The 23,329-nt window shown below is 45.8% G+C and overlaps 2 protein-coding genes across 6 annotated transcripts; one reads left to right on the top strand and one right to left on the bottom strand.

The window, feature by feature from the left end:
* Positions 1 to 340: 340 nt before the first annotated feature.
* On the bottom strand, positions 341 to 19,855 carry LOC103653218 (uncharacterized). 5 transcript variants are annotated; one of them, XR_565331.3, is made up of 4 exons: positions 17,822 to 19,803; positions 14,089 to 14,164; positions 4,799 to 4,873; positions 4,099 to 4,672 (listed from the first exon to the last, which is right to left on the bottom strand). XR_565331.3 is itself a non-coding variant. In XM_008680179.3 (2 exons), exon 1 carries the CDS (start codon positions 19,514 to 19,516, stop codon positions 17,828 to 17,830), a length of 1,689 nt encoding a protein of 562 aa, XP_008678401.1. In that variant the 5' UTR covers positions 19,517 to 19,803; the 3' UTR covers positions 13,098 to 13,160; positions 17,822 to 17,827. The 5 variants fall into 5 exon arrangements, 1 of the variants encoding a protein (XP_008678401.1); XR_002269083.2 differs by lacking the exon at positions 14,089 to 14,164 and adding an exon at positions 8,301 to 8,382; XR_565332.4 differs by lacking the exons at positions 4,099 to 4,672; positions 4,799 to 4,873; positions 14,089 to 14,164 and adding exons at positions 341 to 679; positions 1,679 to 1,860.
* Positions 3,177 to 6,908, top strand: LOC103655267 (vesicle-associated protein 4-2). The gene is made up of 4 exons (XM_008682046.3): positions 3,177 to 3,339; positions 6,051 to 6,121; positions 6,310 to 6,391; positions 6,490 to 6,908. Exons 1-4 carry the CDS (start codon positions 3,177 to 3,179, stop codon positions 6,639 to 6,641), a joined length of 468 nt encoding a protein of 155 aa, XP_008680268.1. The 3' UTR covers positions 6,642 to 6,908.
* Positions 19,856 to 23,329: the final 3,474 nt, after the last annotated feature.

Here is a 23,329-nt window from a genome sequence, read left to right as displayed (position 1 = left end):
GACGACGGGCAGGGAGACGAGAGAGGTCGATGGTGGCTGAGGGAGGGAGAAGAGAAGTAGAACCTAGCTATATACCATGTGGAAAACAATAACCCTAATCAAGGTTCGAAGTGCAATAATATAGGCCAAGTAGCTAGGCGGCTAGGCCAAGCCCATTACACATAGGGGTATATAGGTAATTACAAGAGGACTAAACCCTGACGGAGCAATGTCGCGTGGAGGTGGAAGGCCTACGGGTCGTCAACTTGTTTTCTCGAAGAAGAAACAATGACGGTATCTGAGGAATAAGCATCGGCTAACCCTAACAGGGTTCTAACAATTTTTAATAGGGGTAAAATCATTTTTCACATAAAAGTTAACTCCGTTAGAGATAAATTAAAGTAGTGTCATATAGGGAACCAAATTTACAGTGTCAAATAAAAAAGGTTTATATTTCAAAGGCCAAGAAAAGAATCATAAACTTTTTTAGTGTCAAATATGGAATTGCCTCAAATAATATACCTCCTCGAAGGAGAAACATCAGTCTCAAAAACAAGGTATCGCAACCAGCATCCCTAGCTCCCAATAAGTGGTTCCTACTGTCCTCACCAATATGCACATATTCTTCAGGTTTCAGTTTCGCTCCTAACATCTCATAGACCGTCAAGAATATTGCAGGGTTTGACTTTTTTGCTGCTACCTGAAAGTTGAGCATCAATGGACAGAGTTTATGACAACATTAGTAGGAAAAATGCAGCTAAATTTTAAAAACAAGCACATAGATACAAAGTTTATGACATTGATAGGAAATTTGCAGCTAAAGTTTACAAACAAGCTCATAGATACAAGGCCAAAGCTAAACTAAAAAGATTAGTTAAACATAGACCTATTCAAACGTCGGGTCGGGTTCAGATCGGGTCAAGATTGGACCGTGGACCAATTAGCATGACCCATACTTAATCCGTGTCTAGTGTCGTGTCGGGTTGGCTTGTGTCTCTCTATTTGACGTGTCGGATCAGGGTTTTTCGGGTTGGATCGGGTTTCAGGTCAAAAATTATGGTCCGTACTCGACCCATGAATTATTACAGGTTAAAAGTTATGACCAGTACCCGCCCGTTGTATTGGTCGGGTCGGGTTGAGCCATTTTTTTTCGGGCGCGTCAGGTGGTCCATGATCAGATCTAGTTAAACAAGCCCGTCTAAGGAATATTCTGAAACGGAAACCAACCTCAGCACATACAGCAACTGAATCAAACCAGCAGTCACATCACATTTCAGTACCTCAGCACATACAGCAACTGAATCAAACCAGCGGTCACATCACATTTCAGTGCTTGTAAAATTTGTCGAAGGCATGTCAAAGTTGGACATGACAATTATTTTTGACACCAGCCTTTGCAAAGCCTCAAAAACAAATCTAGCATATGGATCACATAGATGCCAACCCTAGCAAACACATCACATTTTGTAAGTTTAGCAAATGCATACCAAAATAAAAAGGTCAAAACACGTTTTGATTGCACATTATATCTTAGGAAGATATTCTATGCAATCAATCATGTCGATGCAACCATACAATCAAATAATTTGGTGCATCCAATCAACATACTACGATGACTACTATTTTAGGTGGAAAAAGTTAAATATAAAATAGGTACTAGGTTTCAGGTGGAAGAGGTTAAATATAAAATAGCAGTTACCGTTGGATTTTGATCGGATACACCAGATCACTTGATTGCACGGTTGCACTAATATGATTGATTACATAGGATATGTTCTTTTGTATATCATCTTTGTAAGTACTGGTACAGTTCCTCAAAGTATTGTGAGCCACCAGTAGAAGAACTCACAATGCCAAAAGGGCCTTCCATCTTTGACATACCTGGACACACTCAAATGTCAAATGTATTAAGGCAATTCATTATAATATATTATACTAGTTAAAACACTATAGTGGGTGTTATATGGGTGTGCATGTGAAGATCGAAGAAACACAGCAGGTAAATAGGAAACAATGGCAATTAGGAGAGTGTGAAGCACTATTCTTTTAGCTTCAATAGCCAAGGAGGACAAGAATACATTAAACTGGTTGGCAAAGAGACCAAATTCAGCTTCAATAGCCAAGGAGGACAAGAATACATTAAACTGGTTGGCAAAGAGACCAAATTCAGAATATATTAAACTGTCAAGGTATAGTTACCTTCATGTGCAATTATAAACTGCACCATATAGAACTAATTCTCCAAGAGCCTAAAGGAATAACTGGATCATCAATTAACCAGTCATTGTTATTTCTGCACTGAACACTAAGTTCATACCTAACTGAGCATGTGCATTATATCTAGACAATTATCCAAATCTAGAGAAAGATCTGTTTGTAAAGTAGGAATGTTTGAGCTCCTCATTATAGGAACTCCAGCTACGAAACTTAACCCCTAGAACATTAACTGGTGTAAATAAAACGTCTGAGTACCTGGGCAGCACATATCATGAATAACCTAGGAGTCAATTCTTAGGAGTTCAACCTTCAGTAAGATCTACTTTATATTATTTTTCTCCTTTACATTTCTTGATATCTGTTGCTTGGAGACATCTTTTTCCTTCTATCATTAATATATATATTAACTAGTAGATAAGAAGATAAATCAAAATGACCATGTGCCCAACCTAGGTACAACTTCTATAGACTTGCTTCTTGGGTGGGCCATGTGGATGATTCCTAAGCACTGTAATTGGCTGGATGGAATAGGTCGGACGCAGATCATGTGAATAGCATTGTTCAAGAGAAACTCAAGTGTTCAATAGTCAATAAAAGGCACATCATAAACTGATTTCAATTAACATGGCATTTTAACACAGTCCTCTTCGGAAATGTACATTGCACGAACCTAGTTTTCACTCAGTGGGTTCAGCTATGAATAAATGCATGTCATTCATAAGATGTATATCAATGTAAAAAGTTTTTTTTATCGAAAGTGCAAGGGAACTGCGCCTTAAATCTCTACTATTCCTTATGTTTGTATTGCAGGCGTCCACATCTGGTTCTGCCGTCGCGCTTCCTCCGCGCTCCCCCGCGGCTTCCTTCGTTGGCCAGCGCCGCCCTCGAATCCCGCCCGCGGATCCCTCACCCTCGTTGGCCAGCCCCGCAGAGATTAGCGGGAGGAGGAGCAGGGCACCGGCCGCTTGGGGCTGTGCCACATGCCACTCTGGGGGACCGCCGCGTCCACGCAGCCGGCAGCCAAGGGCGACGCCGCCCGCGCGCCCTCAGGGTCCGGCGGCGGCGGCGTCAAGGTGATCCGGTCGCTGCTCCCCACCCGGCGCCGCCTCCGCCTCGACCCGCCCGCTAAGCTTTATTTCCCATGTAAGCAATCTGTGCGCGGCGCCCTGTTAATTTTCTTGCCGCCTCTCGACTGCTCCTGCTCTGGTGGTTTACTGTTTCCTTTCTACTAGCACGGATGGCCCGTGGAGAAGAAGGCGCCTTTCAACCGTTTGCTCCTCTTATCATTCTTTCACCGTGGCTGCATCCCGTCTCCCGCTGTTATACGAGTTCTTAGATTCGATCGCGCTGTCTCGTCAACGCGTCGCCTTTCGTTTGATTTCCTCAATTTTTCTGCTTCTGCAACTGTCTCTTTGCTTGCTCGGTGAAAGTTGCTGTTCCTTTTCAACTTCCGTCGGACAGAACTTCTATTCGTCGAGAAAAGGGGATTTTTTTTATTATACGAACTTTGGGCGACTGTTCTTATATAGAGATTAAATCGACGGATAGACGTTGGGCAAACAAATTTACTCACACACAAACGGAGTAAGCTCAATTGGATATCAACCTCAACAACTTCGCTTAAAACGAGATCCGAGAAAACTAATAAGCTGTTTGGTTTGAGGAATGATCTAATCTATCGTCTTCTCACTCCTCACTTTTTTATTTGGTTTGTGGAATGGATTGAGTTGATCCATCATTACCTCATTCCTTATAGTTATTTAGTTAGTACTAATATGAGGAATAAGGTCATCCCACCAAATTTGAGGAATGGACCCATGATGCACCACTACATTTTAGATGAAGTGATTCCACAAACCAAACACCCCCTAACTGTTCTACAGTCCACACCCCCAAACGAAATGGTAAAACAGAGTAATTCACTTATTCAGGCTTCAGCAGTCCATTCCAGATTATCCACATAGATGCGAAACAGCAAGATATCTGTATGGCTATACAACATTCATACATTTGATTGACTACATTCTAAATCCCTGTGATTTTTTTCTTAAACAAAATGAAATAAAGTATTGAAGCAGCCAGCAAAAACTACAATAACAATGTGAACCCAGATCTATACGCAGCCAAAAAAAGAAAATAATATGCATTTTGATGATCCAGCTAGAAAACAAAATCCTGTAATTCTTCTGTTAGTTCTGTAGAAACCATGCCCGCCTTAATCTATAGCAATTATGAGACATGCAACTGAGATATACATGAGGAACACGGGATACAGCGCCAGGGCCTTTCTCTTTGGGTTAACAGCAGCACTCATGAGGGGGTATGCTGCCCAAGAGCTCCATGCCAATGTTACCGTCACCACAACCATCTTTAGTATGACGCTGTCCTTAAGCATGCAAATCAGAGCCCCCACGTCCAGCGGGAACAGACAGTATCCGAGAAGACTGAGGCTTTGGAAGAAGATGATGTTCCCACCCTGTACCAAACCATTACAGCCATCACCAAATATTGCAATGTCAGGTACTCAGGTATAAGCTGATATGGCAATATGGGCGCTGTGGCCAGATACAATAAGAGAGAATAGAGAAGAGGAGGGGCGTACCAGCAGTAGAACATTGAGTGTCAGAACTATAGCACCAGCAGCTAATACAGCGAAGGCAACGGCGAACACTTGAGACTACAGAAACAAAATCCAAGCAACTGAAATTAGTATGTGATACAATGCACATCATATTGTATAAAACAAACAAAATATCAGTCATAGTTTGAGTTGGTAAGTCGACAAAGAATACTACTCTATTGTAAGCTAAGGTTCTGACAGAAGGAAACGGATATCTAAAAATTACGATACGAAAATATCTGAGTTTTTAACTCACTAGATGTCTATGCACAACAAAGAGATAAGATCCACATCCAGCAGAATTTCAGAAGGGGAGAGATGGCAGCAGCATATACTCAACCCACAAAGTGTTTGTGTTCAAGGAAAACAAAACCCTACAAAGCGATCAATCTGTAGGGTGTTCTTTCCACCGAAACACTGGAAGAATATCCTTAAGCCCTTTCAATTTTTGAGCACCTGAAGCAAATATGCTCCTATAGTCCTATATCCATGATAGCTAGACATTGAGCATCAAGAGTCTTATGTTTTAAGCCTGGTACTGCTGATTATTACTCAATTCTTGAAGGCAAGATAGACACATATGGCTTCAACCCTAAAAGTGTTCCGTGTCAGCTCAACATAAACTCCTAGATTGACATTGTTTTCTTTTCATAAGGCAAAAACACACTGTCTCTCACAAAACATTCTGCTTTCTAACAGCATATGCTCCTAGGTGTTGTAGTCTTCGTCACCGATGTCCCTAGAGAATTTGATGTACCTACGTCTACATCACGCAGGCAAGTGGACTTCAGCAGCTGTCTGGACATCTTCAATCCTTATGTTAGTGTAAATCTAAGTGTGATCAATTGTTAATCTAAGCACTAGCTATTGTATTGGTAAGCTAGGCGATTCTCTACTATTCCTTATGTTTGTATTGTAGGCGTCCACATCTGGTTCTGTGTCGCGCTCCCCCCGCGGCTTCCTTCGTTGGCCAGCGCCGCAGCGCCTCCCTCGAATCCCGCCCGCGGATCCCTCACCCTCGTTGGCCAGCCCCGTAGAGATTAGCGGGAGGAGGAGCAGGGCACCGGCCACTTGGGGCTGTGCCACATGCCGCTCTGGGGGACCGCCGCTCTGTGCCATATGGAGATTAAATCGACGGATAGTTAAAGGGCATGGCAGATATGCAGTTTACTGCATTTTTTCCCCATCCAGCTGTTTTCGACTAATTTTGGTCTCTAATTGTGACTGTCTACAGATGAACCCGGTAAGCAAGTCCGGAGCGCTGTTAGGATCAAGAACATCAGCAAGTCTCATGTGGCTTTCAAGGTAACAACCAATTGTCTCTTAGTTAACTACATGTTATAGCTACATGCTTTGCTGAAATGTTCTTTTGCAAATTTTCCAACCAGTCTGTTCCTAGGCAGCTTTACCACTAACTACCGCAACTGGTCCAATTGTTAAACCCTCAGTTCCCATCAGCAGAGCACTGATTCTAAGCATGTTTGATGTTCCAGTTCCAAACGACTGCACCAAAGAGTTGCTTCATGAGGCCTCCCGGCGGCGTACTTGCTCCAGGGGAAAGTATCATAGCAACAGGTAACTGAATTTGACACCAATGAATTAATATTAATCGCTAGCTGTGGTGCTCGCAAGTTATAACGACCTATCCGTGCATTCCCTTACATCAAGTGCAGTTTTCAAGTTTGTTGAGCATCCGGAGAACAATGAGAAGCCCTTGGACAAGTGCAAGGTTAAGTTTAAGATTGTCAGCCTGAAAGTCAAAGGGCCGGTGGAGTATGTCCCTGAATTGGTAAATCCTCTCTCCACCTTCCTCGGCAGACTCTGATAGATTACTATTCCTACCTGGGATGCTACAGAGGTTGTTGTATAGATGGGACGTGGAGGGGCGAGAGCGAGCACGACGCAGGGGCTCCGTGGCTGATCAGAGAGTGAGAGATTACTCGTGGCTAGGTTTCGCCCTGCTCCCTGAGGGAAGCGGGCAAAAGTAATTGCTTCTGCTTGATTCCATAGGATAGCATTTTACAAGTATTTATCTCCCTACTAATCTGTATCCTGATCTAAGAGATCTAATATGAGATCTCATCTAATCCTTATCTTCTAATCTGAGATCTAAACTTTATCCTTATCTCCTACTGCTGGCCGCCTATTCCTATGGGGGACGACACCTAGGGATGGAAACGATCGGAAAACACTAAAACCGTTACCGTTTTCATATTTTTTATCGGAAACAAAATCAGAAACGGTAATTCCGGAAACATAAACGACATCGGTATTTCGGAATCATCGGAAACGGAAGTTCGGTAAAAAAACATCGGTATCCCCCGAATCCCGCCCGCGGATCCCTCACCCTCGAATCAAGCAGCGGCGGTTCCTTCCATCCTCGGATCGAGCAGCGGAGGCTTCCTTCCATCCAAAAATCAAGCAGCCGCGACTTGATTCGATGGCGCTCCTTCCTTCGACGGCCAGCCCTGCAGCGGCTCCCTCTAATGGCGCGGCTTCCTTCAATCACTTTGAATTTGTGAACTTCATTGCATGATTTGCTTAGCTCAAAGTTTTTGCAGTCCAATTATTCTTATATGTTCTTCCTGATTCTTTTCAGTTCATTTAGTAAATTGATGCAATTTTTTGCTTAAGTGGAGAATTGAGCCGTGAATGTAAAAAATAACTTATGCTAGAAAGGTATATTTTAGAAATTGATAGTACTGTCGGACTGTAATGTGTATGAATAGGAAAAAGTAATCATGTTAGTTTCTCAAATCATATCATTTTTCTCATATTCCTTCATGTTTATTTCATTCATGATGCTTTTGCACAAAAAATGTTTTTGACATTACATTTCTTAGGCATGAAAATTATTGCCCTTGCACATGCAAATGCTTGGCATATGTGACTGATTAGTTTGATGACTTCACATCATGGAGGACAGCAAGGGAGAGGTGGTGAGAGCTATCATCGAAGTGGAGAAGGACAAGATGCTTTGGATAGGGTCCGTCTGATGAGTTTTTTGCTATTTTGGTATTCAAAACAAAACGCTTCTCCCTAATGGTACTCTTAATATTAGATTATTTATAATAGTACTTTTAAGTGAAGTGTTTTGCTAAAATGGTTTGTAGGGTACTTTTAACTCTTTTTATATTTGTTTTCAGTTTTTTGCTTCCGGAATTAACACCAACATCAATAAATTTTACGGATCATATCACCTCAGACAAAGAACGTATGTGTGTGTGTATATATGTATGATTCAACTGAATGTTCCTAACAAATTGATCAACTGAATGTTGCTAGCAAATTGAGTTCATCAAACTAATTCACTTCTAAGAAGCACAAAATAATTTCACACAAAAAAAATTAACACTGAGTAAAGACCACATCTCATTAAGAGGGGGCGACGTGCAGGGTTTGGGAAACACTTGGTGCACCGCACCTGAACAGGTAGCAAAAACTGGAAGATTAAGCAGGGGATGACGCGCAGGGTTCCTCTTACATTAAGCAGGGGTAGAATGTGTTGGATCCTGGACTCGGCAGCTGGCTTTGCAGACGACGGTGCTGGGCGGCGAGTCGGGCTTCTGGGCGCGGTCGCCGTGGTGGAGCGAGCGCCGCCAGAGAAAACCCCAGGTATGAGAACACAAGCACAGAGGGAAAATGAGATGGGTCTGCGCAACTGCCGCAGCGCAACCTTTTGCTTTTCTGTTATTTAAAGTAAAAAGCAATTACATGGCCTAATGCCCGGATCTCCCGCCGCCACTAGTCCATGCCCCACGTTCTCCCCCTTTTAAGGAACACAGTGGACAGGTGCAGCATGTTCAGGCGACGGGATATCTAACCAGACGGTCACGACGCAGTCAGGCACCGCACTGACATGCTCGCGATTCTACGCCTCAACAATCAACTAGATTACAGAAAGCAAATGTTTATGGAAAAACTAACAAATCACCCCCTAATCTAGTTGAACCGGAGCCACTCCCAACTTTGTCCTGAGCTCCACGAACTTGATTCTGCCCAATGGCTTGGTCAGTATATCTGCAAGCTGATGATCAGTTCCCACATGGTCTACATCTACCATGCCTTGTTCAATGCAATCATGGATGTAATGGTAGCGAGTGTCAATGTGTTTGCTCCTATCATGGTGCACTGGATTCTTGCTTAGTTCTATTGCTGACATATTATCGATGAGTAGACTAAACTTCTGCACCTCTTCTTTTGTAATATCGGCTAACAGCATACTTAGCCAGACCCCCTGACACACACCCAATGCTGCTGAAATGTATTCTGCTTCACAAGATGATAGAGCAACCACTCTTTGTTTTTGAGATGACCAGGTTACTGGATTGATGCCCAAAAAGAATAGAATACCTGAGGTACTTTTCCTGTGAACTAGATCACCCGAACAGTCACTGTCAGTGTATCCTAGTAAAGACAGACCCCCTCCTCCTCCTTTTTTGAATTTTACTCCAAAATTGATTGTTCCAGCTATATACCTCACAATCCTTTTCACAGCATTCCAGTGCTCTTTGTTTGGAGTCTCCATGAACCTGCTAACAAGTCCAACTGAGAAAGACAAATCAGGTCTTGTATTCACCAAATACCTTAGACTGCCAATGATACTTCTATATCTTGTTTGATCAACTTCAGTTCCTCCTGCACCGGATGTGAGCTTTGTTCGTTGTTCCATGGGAGTGTCTGTAGGATTACATCCTGTCATATTACACTGATCAACGATCTTTGCTGCATAAGAGCTCTGGCAAATTGTAATCTCACTCTCCAATTGCCTGACCTCCATACCTAAATAGTAACTGAGCAAGCCTAAGTCACTCATGCTGAAAGTATGCTTCATCTGCTGCTTGAAAATTGTGATTTCTGTCACAGAGGGCCCACAGATAATAAGATCATCAACATAAACTCCTACCACCAACAAAGAATGACCAGTCCCTTTCCTGTACACAGCATGTTCCACCTTACATTTCTCAAAACCCAGAAGAGTTAACTCAGAGTCAAGTCTGGCATTCCAAGCTCTTGGAGCTTGTTTCAAGCCATATAAAGCCTTCTTCAATCTCAGAACTTTTCTAATTCCTTTTAGGTCTTCAAAACCTGGTGGTTGCAATACATACACCTCTTCTTGCAGGTTGCCATTTAAGAAAGCTGACTTTACATCCATATGATGTACCTGCCAGTTTCCTTGTGCTGCCAGTGCCAACAGAACTCTGACGGTCTCTAATCTAGCCACTGGTGCAAAAACTTCATCATAGTCCACACCTTCTTTCTGTGCATACCCTTTGGCAACAAGTCTCGCTTTGTGTTTGACAACATTACCTGCAGCATCTTTCTTAAGTTTGAAAACCCACTTCAAACCTATGGCTTTGTGACCTCTAGGCAGATCAGACCAAAACCAAGTGTTGTTGGCTTCTATTGATTTGAGTTCTGATTGCATAGCTTCTCTCCACTTCAGACTCTTCAGAGCTGTTTCAACATCCACAGGTTCATCCACTGCTAACATACATACAGCACTGTACTCATAATCGAGTATTTCTTCAGTATTTTCAAACAGGTCAGTCAATGTCCTATATTTCGCAGGAACCATTCCTGAACTTTCTGAACTAGATGGCTGTGAATTGTAACTAGTAACTGAAACTGAGCCTGGATTTTGTGCTTGTGATCCTGAAAGTATAGGTTGAGTTCTTGAATTTTGAGGGGTCACAGGTGATTGTGGTAGTGGTGACACTGAGGGTACTTCACCACCCCCAGAACTCTCACCCTCCTCACCTGTACCAGAAGGATACAACATAGCCTGACTGGGAACAGTGAACTGAAACTGAAAATTTGAGTTTTCTGAGCCAACTTCAGTCAACTGATCTTTGTTATTACTGTCCCAGTTCCATGCCTCATCTTCTTCAAACTTCACATCCCTACTGATGCACAATTTTTCAGTAATTGGATCAACCATTCTGTAGCCTTTTGTCCCTGGTTCATAGCCCAACAGGACCATTTTAGTGGATCTATCTGCCAGCTTATCTACTCCGGGGCCTATTTTCTTGACATGTCCAATACAGCCAAAAGTTCTGAAATGTCCCACTTGAGGTTTCTTGCCGTGCCAGGCCTCATACGGTGTTTTCCCTTGTACACTTTTAGTAGGTGACCTGTTCAGCAAATACACAGCAGTAGAGACTGCCTCTCCCCAGTATCTAGGAGGGACACCCTTACTTTTCAACATACATCTTGCCATTTCAACCACAGACTGGTTTCTCCTCTCTACCACCCCATTCTGCTGAGGGGAGTACGGAGTGGTAGTGTAATGCATTATCCCTTGATCACTGCAGAAAATAGAAAACTGGCTCGAATTGAATTCACCTCCTCTATCAGTTCTCAATGATTTCAACCTGCCTTCCTGGTCAACCTCAGCCCTCTCTTTTATCTTCTTTAGATAGAATAACGCTTCATCTTTGGTTCTTAACAGCTCTATCCACATGAAACGACTGAAATCATCTACAACCAGTAAGAAATAATTCTTTCCCCCTAGTGTCTGTGGCCTGACTTGTCCACAAAGATCTGCATGAAACAACTCCAGTCCCTTTTTAGCTCTAAAAGAGGACTGCTTTGGAAAAGGAGTGTGATGCTGCTTTCCTAGAGTGCAGCCATCACATACTTGTTCAACTCGATCTACTACAGGCATTCCCACAACCATTTGTCTCTTGCCAAGTTCACGAAGAGCTCTAAAATTGAGATGTCCATACCTGGCATGCCACTTCCACGCAGTGTCATTCAGCTTCATTAGTAGACAAACAGGAGGTGTTACAGCTAGCTTTACTGTGTAGAGTCTGTTATCAGTGCGGGGTGCACTGACCAACAGATTGTGGTCTGGGTCAAATATTTTTAGACACCCATCAAATAACCTGATGTCGCAACCAGCCTCCTCTAATTGTCCAAGACTGACAATATTACTTTTTAACTTCGGGATGTAATACACTCTGGTTAAAACCTTGTGTTGACCCTGTCGACCTTGTATCACTACAGATCCAAGTCCACATATTTCTACTGCAGATCCATCCCCAAATCTCACAGAGCCACGGACATTATTATTGAGATGTGTCAGTACTGACCTTGAACCAGTCATGTGATTACTGGCTCCTGTGTCCAGCACCCACATCCCTTCTGGACACATTTTTGGCACCAGTTTCTCTTCTGAAAGATGAACAAACTGTGAAGGCACACTTTCAACTCTCTCTAGTTCAGCTAGCAGGAGTGCTCCATGCTCTTCACCTTCAACAACCACATTTGCTTCCGGTTGCTTCTGTTCTTTCTTCTCCCTCTTGGGTCTTTTACAGTCTTGTGCCCAGTGTCCGTAAATACCACAATTGCGACATCTTCCTTTCCTCCTTGGTGTTCCCTGTGACGTGAGCTTCCCTTTGTTTGAGCTGCTTGAACTCCCACCATCTGATCGATGTGAAGCCTTTGCCTTCCACTGACTTGAAGCATTACTACCACTGTCTTTATTTGTATTGGCCTGAAAACGATGCTTATGTTTTTCAAGCCAATCCTCCTCAGCTAATAGTAACCTCCCTGCTTTGTCGGTGACATGATCCAAATTATTCTCAAACCTATCTTCAGCTGCATGTAAACGACCAACTAAATCCTCCACAGTGAGTGTCTTTGTATCACAGAACATTTCAATCGAAACTGCTACTTGATTAAAACGAGGTGGAACCACTCTCAGAAAATTTTTTCACAACTCGAGCATCATCTACAGTTTCCCCAAGGGATTTTATATTGGTAACGAGATTAATGATTCTCATACCAAAATCTTCTACACTCTCCCCTTCTTTGAACTCGATGTTCTCAAATTCTTTCAAGAGTTTCTGTGCATTTACCTCTTTCACCCGATCAGCTCCAATCCTCATCACCATCACTGTCTCCCAGGCTTCCTTCACTGTCTGTTTTGCACCGAGAGTTCCCCACATCTCCTTAGGTACGGATCTCATCAACGCACCCATAGCCTGTCGATCCTGTGAGCGTCGGACGTTGGTACCCGGGTCTATCACATCCCAGATTTCCATCGACTCGTAATTGATTTTCATCAACATAGCCCACTCTGCATAATTGGATCGAGTTAGCATTGGCCATCCCAGGGAGCTCTCCTTGATGACTGAAGTCGCAGCGCCGGATCCTGTGCGTGTGTCCGCCATCGTCTTCTGCAAAGACCGGCGTGGGATCACACGCTTCTTGTTCCGAAATTCTCACGGCGGGCTCACACAACCACTGTAGAACTTCCCCTGCCTCTGATACCAGATGTTGGATCCTGGACTCGGCAGCTGGCTTTGCAGACGACGGTGTTGGGCGGCGAGTCGGGCTTCTGGGCGCGGTCGCCGTGGTGGAGCGAGCGCCGCCAGAGAAAACCCCAGGTATGAGAACACAAGCACAGAGGGAAAATGAGATGGGTCTGCGCAACTGCCGCAGCGCAACCTTTTGCTTTTCTGTTATTTAAAGTAAAAAGCAATTACATGGCCTAATGCCCGGATCTCCCGCCGCCACTAGTCCATGCCCCACGTTCTCCCCCTTTTAAGGAACACAGTGGACAGGTGCAGCATGTTCAGGCGACGGGATATCTAACCAGACGGTCACGACGCAGTCAGGCACCGCACTGACATGCTCGCGATTCTACGCCTCAACAATCAACTAGATTACAGAAAGCAAATGTTTATGGAAAAACTAACAGAATGGTCAATTCCGAAAGCAAAAAACTGAAAAGAAAAATAAAAAGAATTAAAAGCACCCTAAATATTATTTTAGCAAAACACTCCACTTAAAAGTACTATTATAAATAATCTAATATTAAGAGTACCATTAGAGAGAAGCGTTTAGTTTTGAATACCAAAATAGCAAAAAACTCCCGTCTGATGCCATTCATCGCTGTCTTTGACCTCGTGAAGGCATCTTAGCCAGCTCAATTTGATTGGAAATATTGTTGTTTTAAGATACAGAGTCTATGGTTACTGTTGTACGCTTGTCTGAGAAGACTTGTCATCCCAATAATTTGGTTCTGGAGCAACCTGGAGCTATATACTGATCTAGCTTCTTTTAGTAACAAATGTAAGTTGCTCACATTTCCTTTAGATTGTCACTAGAACTTTGAACGATCAACTCGTGCTTCTAAATCAAGAATTACCATGTGTTTCTTGAGTTCGATCCCTTCTATTTTTTATTTGGCCAGCAAACGAAGTTTTTACATAACAAGAATGTTATAAATACTTCTTTAAATCACGAGCTTCGTGGTCACGTACGTGCAAAGCATGTAGGTATATTTCTCTTTCTTGCTTCTCGCGATCGATTTTGCTGTCGCAACGCACGGGCATTAACCTAGTATATTAAGAAGAAGATAATAAGGTCTAAAATAGACCACAGGTTACACAAGTGCATAGAATTGTTTGTATCACTTCTAACTTTTATCACTGCCTTCATTAGTAGGGCGCACAAAAAGAATATTTTCTGTGTTATCATTATCTATTTTCTAACGCCCCGTTTGGATCATTGGAATTGAATTCCATTCTAATAATAGTAATTTAAGCATATATCAATTAAGCTAATTCGGTTTTATGCAAAATATATTTGTATACTATTATTAGCAAGATATTGGAGATATTTATGTGCTACATTTTTACTATAGAGGAGTGAGACGAATAGTGTCATGTAATTTACAGAGTAGAAACAAATTCTACTAATGCAAAAAATCATTTTCCATCCTCCACCCATGAATTTGAGATAGGCTTATATCTGAACTTTAGAAAGTGGTGGAATGTCAAATTTCAAACTAAATAAGTTACTTTATTGAGTGAATTTCAATTTCTCTAAAATGAAGGGATCCAAACGCCTCGTAAGGAAAAGCCCCGCTTGGGCGACACGGGCGGTGAAACCCTAGCTGCCGGCTCCTACTCTCTCTCCCCTCTCTATCTGTTCACCGCCTCTGTAGCTAGCTGCCAGAGAGCTCGCGGTGATGGTGGCGGCGGGGCGTTTTTGGCCAGCCCCCGCGTCACCCTCTCTCCTTCAGCGCCGTCGAGGAGGGGCATGGCAGCAATCGTGGCCTGTGGCGGTGGCGCCCGCGCTCTCGCGGCTAGCATGTGGCTGCAGGGGTGGTAGCCTGCTGCTGATAGTGTGGGCGTGGCTACAAACCCTAGCCGCCGCCCGAGCAGGACACGGGATGCCCATGCGGCCCACGATGACAGCGACGGCGAGGCCATTTCCCCTCCTTCTGGTGGATCTGGGCGGGCACGGTCACCTAGGCGGGCCGCGAGAAGATCATCGCCGACCGGGGCAGCGAGGCTTTGGATGGAGTGGCCTGCATCACAGTGCGTCGATCCAACCATCGGGAGCACAGCACTCAGGCCTACGCGGGCTGCTAGTGGTACAGCGGGGACAAGGCCTTGTAGTCGCTGATCTGGCGCGTGCTCCATGGGCTCTACTCTCCTCGACGGCTATGCGCAATCCGCAACGGCATCATGGTGGACTGTGGCGCACAGCCGCACAAGGCAAGTTGTTCCCTGGTTCTGTGTACCCAGCCGGAGGGGATGGTAGTCGACGCAGCTTTGCGGCTGCTGCGGCAGTCGACGCGTAGGTGCCCCTCTGGAGGGGTTTTGCGCGGAAGCCAGGGTGGTGGCGACGGTGGAGGCTACATGCTTTGATTTGGGATCCTAGCCTTTCGAGTGCTGGAGGGCATCTTGGGCGAAAGCCTCAGCGACGGTGACGCCCATGGGCGCCACTTCCCCCTGTTGAGGGCGTCGCATTGCTCTGTCTTCCATGGGCGAAAGTGTGATCCCTCTTGGACATGTGACGTTGGCGTCCTAGAAGTCACCCCCCCTCCTGAAGGCATCATGTTTGAGTTCGTCTCGGCCTCGACGTTGCCTTCAACTGATACTTTCGCTTCTCGGCGTCTGGATTGCGGGTGGAGGTGGGGTTTGCAACGTGAAGTCGAAGCTGCTACGTTAGGGGATGTGGCTTGGCAACGATGACATGAGGTGAACCCCCTTCCTCGTGGTCTGGATTGTTTTGGAGGTCGGGCAAAAAACCGGAGGTGGGTGTTGGATCAAGATCGTTGGTGAAGAATCGGAGCCGCCTCGAGTGTGGGTGTGTTGAGGCTTGGCAACGATGGCGTGTCGCGGTCTTCCTCCTTCTATGCCAGGTTTAAGGTGTAGGCGTCGTCGTGTTTCTTTGGCCTTGTGCGGCCCACCTGGCGAAGTCGGAGTTGCTCATACCATGTGTTGAGCTCGGCAACAATGACTCTGGATGGGCTTTGTGTGAGGGGTTGCCACCGCTTGTGTTGTTTGGGCACTCTGTATAGGTTTCGGGCCTAGTTTTCCTTAAAACTGGGCCAATTCTAATCTTCTTCTTAATGGAAAGGCAGAGCACCTATCATTACGTTCAAAAAAATATCTATTCTCTACCTGTTGTGACTTTTCTTGGATGCCAGTACCAACGGCGCAACCGTGGCTCAAGAGGGGGCCAGGAGGTTAGTGGTTGCTAGTTTGTTTCAGTTAGTAGATGAGAATAACAGGGAGTCATCCTTATCCCTGGTTAGTTAGCAGTGGGTTTAACATAAGTAGTTAGTGAATCATCTTTATCCCTGGTTAGTTAGGGATGGGCTTATCTATAGGTGTACATTCGGGCTGCCCGGTCCGATTGAATTCCAAGTCGTGTCGGGTTCGTAATTATTATGGGCCGTGATGGGCTAGCCCATGGGCTTAGCCCGCGGTCCGACACGTTATTGGTTAAACGTGTCGGGCTCATTTCGGTCGGCCCGAAATTCACATAAAATCCCGAAATTCACAACAAAGCCCGAAATTAAAAACACATATCATTTAGTAGATATTAACATTTCAAGCTTTGTAATTAAAAAATCAAAGGACACGAAACCAATGGGTGGTTGACACCTCATCTCCATAATTAAGCATGCGGCTGACCAACTTGGAGAGGATGATTTCCATGATTAGATGCGGATGACCAAATGAATATGGGCCTTTTTGTTCCTGTAAATGGGTTATTTCGTGCCTTCGTAAACGGGTCGTGCTCGTGTACGCCCGTGGGCCGTGAACTCGGCCCAAGCACGGCCCGATACATAATTTCAGGCCGGGCCAGCCCAAAATTATTTCAGGTCATGCCATGCTTGGGTCGTCCTTTTATTTTCGTGCTTCGGGCTAGCCCACCAGCCTCTAGGCTTATCCAATTAGTTAGCGGATGAGCAAATAAGGCTCCAGGGCTATAAAAGGGCTAAAAGGGGTTGGGATGGGCTTATCTCAATTAGTTAGTAAATGAGCAAATAAGGCTCCTGGGCTATAAAAGGAGCTAAAAGGGGTTGTAGTATGTACCTAAAAGATTATCGAACAAGTCTCTTTAAGAGCATCTCCAAGAGCTTCCCAGAAAATGACTCTTGAAAATCAGTTTTAAGGGGCATCTAAAAAATTAGTAGAGGTACATTTTAATCCTTTCTCCAACAGATCCCTTAAAACGGTGGATTGTTTCTGGGGAGCCCAAAAACCCCTTCATTTGTAGCTACAAATTAGGAAGTTTTAAGGGCTAAGAAAAAGTTGTGAACACTTTAGGGGAACTATTGAAAACGCGTTTTTGTGTTTTTCCCAAAAAAACTTGATTTAGGGGAGATTTCTAGGAGCTCTTGGAGATGCTCTAATTAAGGGGGACTGCTTCGGTCAAGGTGACCGCCATTCAATCTGGCCTTGGTGACAGCACCAGTCCACTTCCAGCCGGGATCCCTATCCACTCCGTTCCATCCCTCAATCTCATCTGCTACTACACTCTCCTCTATGCACACCACGGTGGCAACACCATATCACTATCATAACATATGTTTTCCCACAACTATCTTGCTCTAACTTAAAAAAGTTACACTCAGTAATCAGCATGAGCTTTCTATATCACTAAAAGAATGCAAAAAATTATAACAGTAAGAGGCTATGTTCATTAAGAATGATTGAGATCATATATTGAGGACTTGAGACATAGCATTACCATTTTTCAATTCTCCCCACTTACTGCACTGAATACATGCAACTCCAACAATCTTCTGTACTGGCCTTGTTCAATCTCAGCTTCATTTGCACCATGCAGTAGCAGGAGCTCAATGATGCAATCTTCCCAATCAATACTGTCACAGGAACCTCTTCGTCTCTTTTTCCTAGCACCTGAACAACCTGTCATATTGTCACTGGGAAGGATATGATCGATATCATCCTTCTTCTTTCCCCCTCGATTCTTCATGGTCAATTTTTTTCTTACAACGTCTTCTGAGTTATTTGCTTTTGCAGCTGGAGCAGCAGGAGCCTTCCTAGTTGCATCAATTCGCTGCTTAGCAGCTTCAATACGTGCTCTCCTCTGCTTCTGCAACTCCAAACCAGCAGTAAACGATGGTGGAGGTGCATCATAGCCAACGTCAATATCCACCACATCCTCAAGCAGCATGTCCTTTCTCCAACCATTATTCACTGTGTCCATGCATGGCTCCAGCTCCAGTCCTCCTTTCAATCGCTTCCTCCTGTCAGTACCTTTACCAACCTTCCCAAGTTTCTGTAGCTGGGCAAGCCTATTTAAGACATTTTGGTAAGCATCTGATAGGCCCTTCTCTGAGATATTCTGATTTTCAAATTCTTTCTCCTCTGGCTCAAGATTATCGAAATCAAAGTCATCAGAACCCACTGGAGTAATGTGAAGGTATTTAGACACTTCGTCATCAACTTTAGAGTTAGCCTGCACAATTGCAGCAATGTTCGGAGCGCAGCTCATAAGAAACTCTTCAGAAGGGTCCGATTGTGACCGCATCTCCATGAGCCGGAGCAAGACCGGAGCGTTGAGGAGCAGGTTCTTGGCATTGACATCGGCACCCCATGGAAGCAGGTGCCCCGCGACATGCACCAGGGCGTCAACGAGCTCCTTGTATCGGAGCAGGCTGGTCCTCAATCCTGCCGAGATGTCCCTTGCAATGTCCTCCAAAGAGACAGAAGTGACCCCGTTCACCTCCGCAGAGAAGGCGAGCAGAGCCGCGACGAGGGGAAGTGGAAACCGCCCCGTGGTGAGCGACCACTTGGATGCGCAGCGGAAGAGGAACCGGGCCTGGGCGAGAATGGCGTCCGTCTTGTCGGGCGCGGCGGCGTTGAGCGAGGTCGAGAGGTGCACGGCACGGTCGAGCGCGGCGGTGTAGTCGAAGCATGGGAGGGGAGGGAGGGATAGCTGGGCGGTGACGCGGGAGACCAGGTCGGCGAGGGCGGGCGCGGAGCAGAAGGCGGCCTCCGCGGCCTCGGCGAGGGAGAGCGGGAGGCGGTGGGACCGCGCGACGAGAAGGGCGCAGGCGGCGGCGAGGGCAGGGAGGAAGGCGCTGCCCGGGGTGGCGAGCTGGCCGTCGGTGGCGGACTTGGCCATGCGGAGCGCCTCCTCGGCGCGGGTGTGGGACAGGCCGAGGCGGGTGGCGATGGAGGTGATGCCCGCGGTGGCGATGGCGAGCTTCTGGTCGCGGTAGGCGGAGTCGGAGTCGTTGCGGACGAGGGAGGAGACGCGGCGATCGAGGCCCCCCGACTCGTTGAAGGTGGACTGGTGGACGAACTCCGCGCCGCCGGCGTCCTGGATGATGCCGCATGAGGTGCAGACGAGCACGCCCGAGTCCGCGTCTGCCACCACCGCGCCCTCGCCGCACGACAGGCACGTCGAGCCCATTGGCGACGCAGCGGTGGCGATGGCGGCAGTTTGGAAAGGAGTGGGGATCCGATTCGAATCGGCGGCGCAGCGGTGGCGATGGCGGCAGCTCGGAACGGAGTGGGGATCCGATTCGAATTGGCGGCGCAGTGGTGGCGATGGCGGCAGCTCGGAATGGAGTAGGGAATTCCAACCGGCGGCGACATGTTAAACGGTGCGCAGATACATAGGGCTAGTTTGGATCGGCGCGCCGGCGGCCACGCCGCGCCACACCTGTGGCGCTCAAAACGAGCGCCACACTGGTGGCGTGGGAAGTGTGGCGGGCGGCGGCGGCTTAGGCGGCCATCTAAACATCCCCATAGTTTACCTAAAAACATTGATATTGATTTATACCGTTCATAGTGAAGTTTAAATATCTACTAGTCGATTACTCGTGCGTTGCGATGGCTCACAATAATATCCACGTAAATTATCTATCAAAAAGATTTCAAGATTTTTTATTAGTCGTCTTCACTCTTCGAATAATATTTTTTATAAACGCACAGTTACCATAAGGAACAAATCAGAAACTCACATTTCTTGCCTCCCCCACCTTCAATGTTTCATAGAGCAGGAGGGGAAGGGAAGAGGCGAACATACATGTTCGTTGCCGGAGAAGGACACGATGAAGACCTAGACATCTGGAGGCGACATAGGTAGTATACCGCTAGATATATAGGGAGAGAGCACGCAAGTGGAGAAAGAAGCTCAGCCGGAGCAGCTCCAAACCAAGAGGCATCCACACTAGGCGTCAGTCCGAGAAGGGCGAGAGAATGCAAGTGTCTTCCCAACACTGGACCCGCCGAAGCGACACAACAACACCACCAACTCCGTAGCATATGTCGACTGCTGCCACGCTACGGGCCTTAGTTGTCCAATATCTCAGACCTGGACTCCTCATCGCTAAAATAACCTAAGTGTGGCAGTCGCCACCATGTCCTCCTTGACGACACGCACGGAGAAAGACCAGAAGCATGACCGACTCGCCCCGTACCCGTGTCGACGAGCGTCGGTCGGCTCGCAGCTGCGACCGTTGGCGGGGGCAACAGGTTGGAGGTGGAAGAACAGGGCGAATGCAGGGAAGATGAACGGGACGTCCAACGACGGTGAAAACGATGATGTGCGCATGATGTGAAACGTCCTCGTGGACGTGCAATAGCCACTGCGCGAGTCGGTGTCGGGGCTGGTGTCGGACGAATACGGGGAGGAGGCGCCTGCTCCTATGCCCTCTGTCGAGAATGGGGTGGCGCGGAGGTGGAGGCATGAGGGAGAGAGAAAAGAAGTAGAATGGTGAACGAGGTGGTAACAACTGAGGCGAGGACTATCATTATCGTGCGGAGGTATAGATGGCCAAATGGGCCGTGTCTGGCGAGCCGGCCCGAGGCACGACCCATATAATAGTCCCTGGGCCAACCCGGCACGAGCGCCGTGCGGTGCTTGGGCCGTAGCCTCGGCCCATGGTGCTGGCCCGGCCCAGCACGATTATTTTATTATTATAAAAAAATCATATATACATATGTACAGTTTATATTGAATATTATAAACACCTGATTATGTTGTTCTACTGGTTAGACAGCTTTGCCCAGTGTCCTCCACCCTTCTTCCATTAGGGTGTGGATTCAAACCCCACCTCCTGCACCGTTTTTTAACATACTGACTTTTTTGTAAAAAGATGACGCAGGACGACCGTTGAAACTGGTGCTTTAAGTATAGTATAGATATACTACTATTAAGACAGAAACGAAGTCGTCCACACCCAACAAGCCCCCCCCCCCCCCCGCCCACGATGATACTCGCTCTCCCAGTCCCGCGTCGTTCATCCTTAATCCACACGGTGATAATGTGCCCCCGTCTCCCCGGCTCCGGCATCCATGCCCAGCTCTGCCTTGCCTCTGCGCCGTCCTTCATGTGATGCTTCCCTCCGTGCAGCAACTGCTCCCCCTCACGTCTCCTGCAAGGCTGTGATCCACCCGCCCCTGCGAGGCCTACACTGCAACACGCTTCGCGCTTCCCCCTCAGGCCGAGGCGATGACCGACGGGCCCGGCGAGCAGGTGGGGATCCGGAACCGGAAGGGCACGGGTACCGGAACCAGTTCCTAGATCTAGCGCGGCTGGGGGCGGTGGCGGAGGCCTTCTTTTGCAGCGAGATCCACCGGCGGCTAGCCGTCACTATCGTGCTCATCGTGCTCAGCCGCGTGGGGTACTTCATCCCGCTCCCCGGGTTCAGTCGCCGCCGCCGCCTCATCCCAGACTCTTACCTTAGCTTCTCCACGCTCCCAGCAGGTCTATTCCATTCCTCCCTCGGATTACACGCTGGCGAGCTGTGCCTGGGTTTTTTTGGGGAATCTAATAGCCTGTAGTTACCTTCGTGCATATGACCTTGGCGATTTCTTCTCAGAACCAAACCTTTCTTTTTCTAGCTGGGGATAAGTCATCAAATTTCAGCATCTATTGTCATGCAGGTTTGATAATTCTTATCCTTTGGTTTGTGATGAGCTTATATTTGTTAGTGAAAAATCGGTGAATAACAGTCTATAATTATTTGATTTTGTTATATAAACAACAGCCTAGGATTAGAGGAGATTATTGTGTTTATTTCCATCAGGTTTCAATCTACTGCAATATGATTATTTGATTTTGTGACAATAACGAAGTACAAGGTGTCAAGCACTCTATCAGTTGTCTTCCCACATAACTGATCCATGAATAGATAAAAGATTGATGTCACCCATTTAGGTAGCATTGTTGTGTAACCATTTTGCATGTGTACAACAGAGAGTTGTGTCCTTGTGGTGTATAGCATAATGTGTTTGTTCATGTACAGTAAACATTTCTTCTTTGTCTCTATCATCAGGAAGCAATGTCGAGGCAGCTAAGTGATGCTACAATGGAACAATCCAATAACAATGATTCGTCTGTTGGCAAGAGGCCCATATAGCCTCGAAAGAATATGAACCCCCTACCTCGGTAAAGGCAAAGACCACAGCTCAAAAAATAACATTTTCACGGTCCTAAATGGATTGATGGCAGCATTCCTTTATGCACTTCCTGATAAACTCACAAAAATAAGCAAGGTAAGCAATTGTAGTTTTACTTTATTGGCTCCCAGTCTTCATTTAGTGATGCTGACTTTACCAGAGTTTATAATACAATTTCTACCAAGTTTTAGGAAACTTTTGAACGAAGAGATTTCGTAGCAACTGTTGTAGCTAGCGCCCTGCAAGAGGCATTGATCTCTGAATCTGTGATCAGGAACATATTTAAATTGATGTTGTGATTACTAATCTGATATTAAAAACTTGCGATGTTTTATTCTAAATGAGTGAATATCATGTGCAGTTGTAAAGTTACCATCTATTTTCATCTCATTTTCTTTCCAATTCTAGGTCTGGGATGCAATTACTGCAAATCCAAAATTGCATTATTGTTTTGAGCTCAACCTGTCATCTATGATTTGTATTGTAACTGATCATGTTTTTACTACTTCTTGATTCAGATCGCTGCTAGCAAGACCAAGATTTATATGGTACTTCAGCTTGTCAATAGGGGCGACCTGTTCGACAGGATCGTAATCCCACGAATGGAACTCCTTATACTTATTTTGTCCATTCATTCTTATACAGTGCGTTAATTCTTCACCCCTCCTGTATGAACCATATTAATCATTAATCACAGATCAAACATGAAGCTTATGGTGTCTCAGTTCACTATTTGGTTTTAACCTTTTTCTTTGTCAAGTTTTAGCTTTGATCACACCACTTGATATTTCAATTAATTATATTAGATGTTTCGTGT

Source organism: Zea mays, chromosome 4 (assembly GCF_902167145.1).
Source record: "Zea mays cultivar B73 chromosome 4, Zm-B73-REFERENCE-NAM-5.0, whole genome shotgun sequence".
Classification (NCBI taxonomy): Eukaryota; Viridiplantae; Streptophyta; class Magnoliopsida; order Poales; family Poaceae; genus Zea; species Zea mays.
This window is presented reverse-complemented; position numbering and strand designations above follow the sequence as displayed.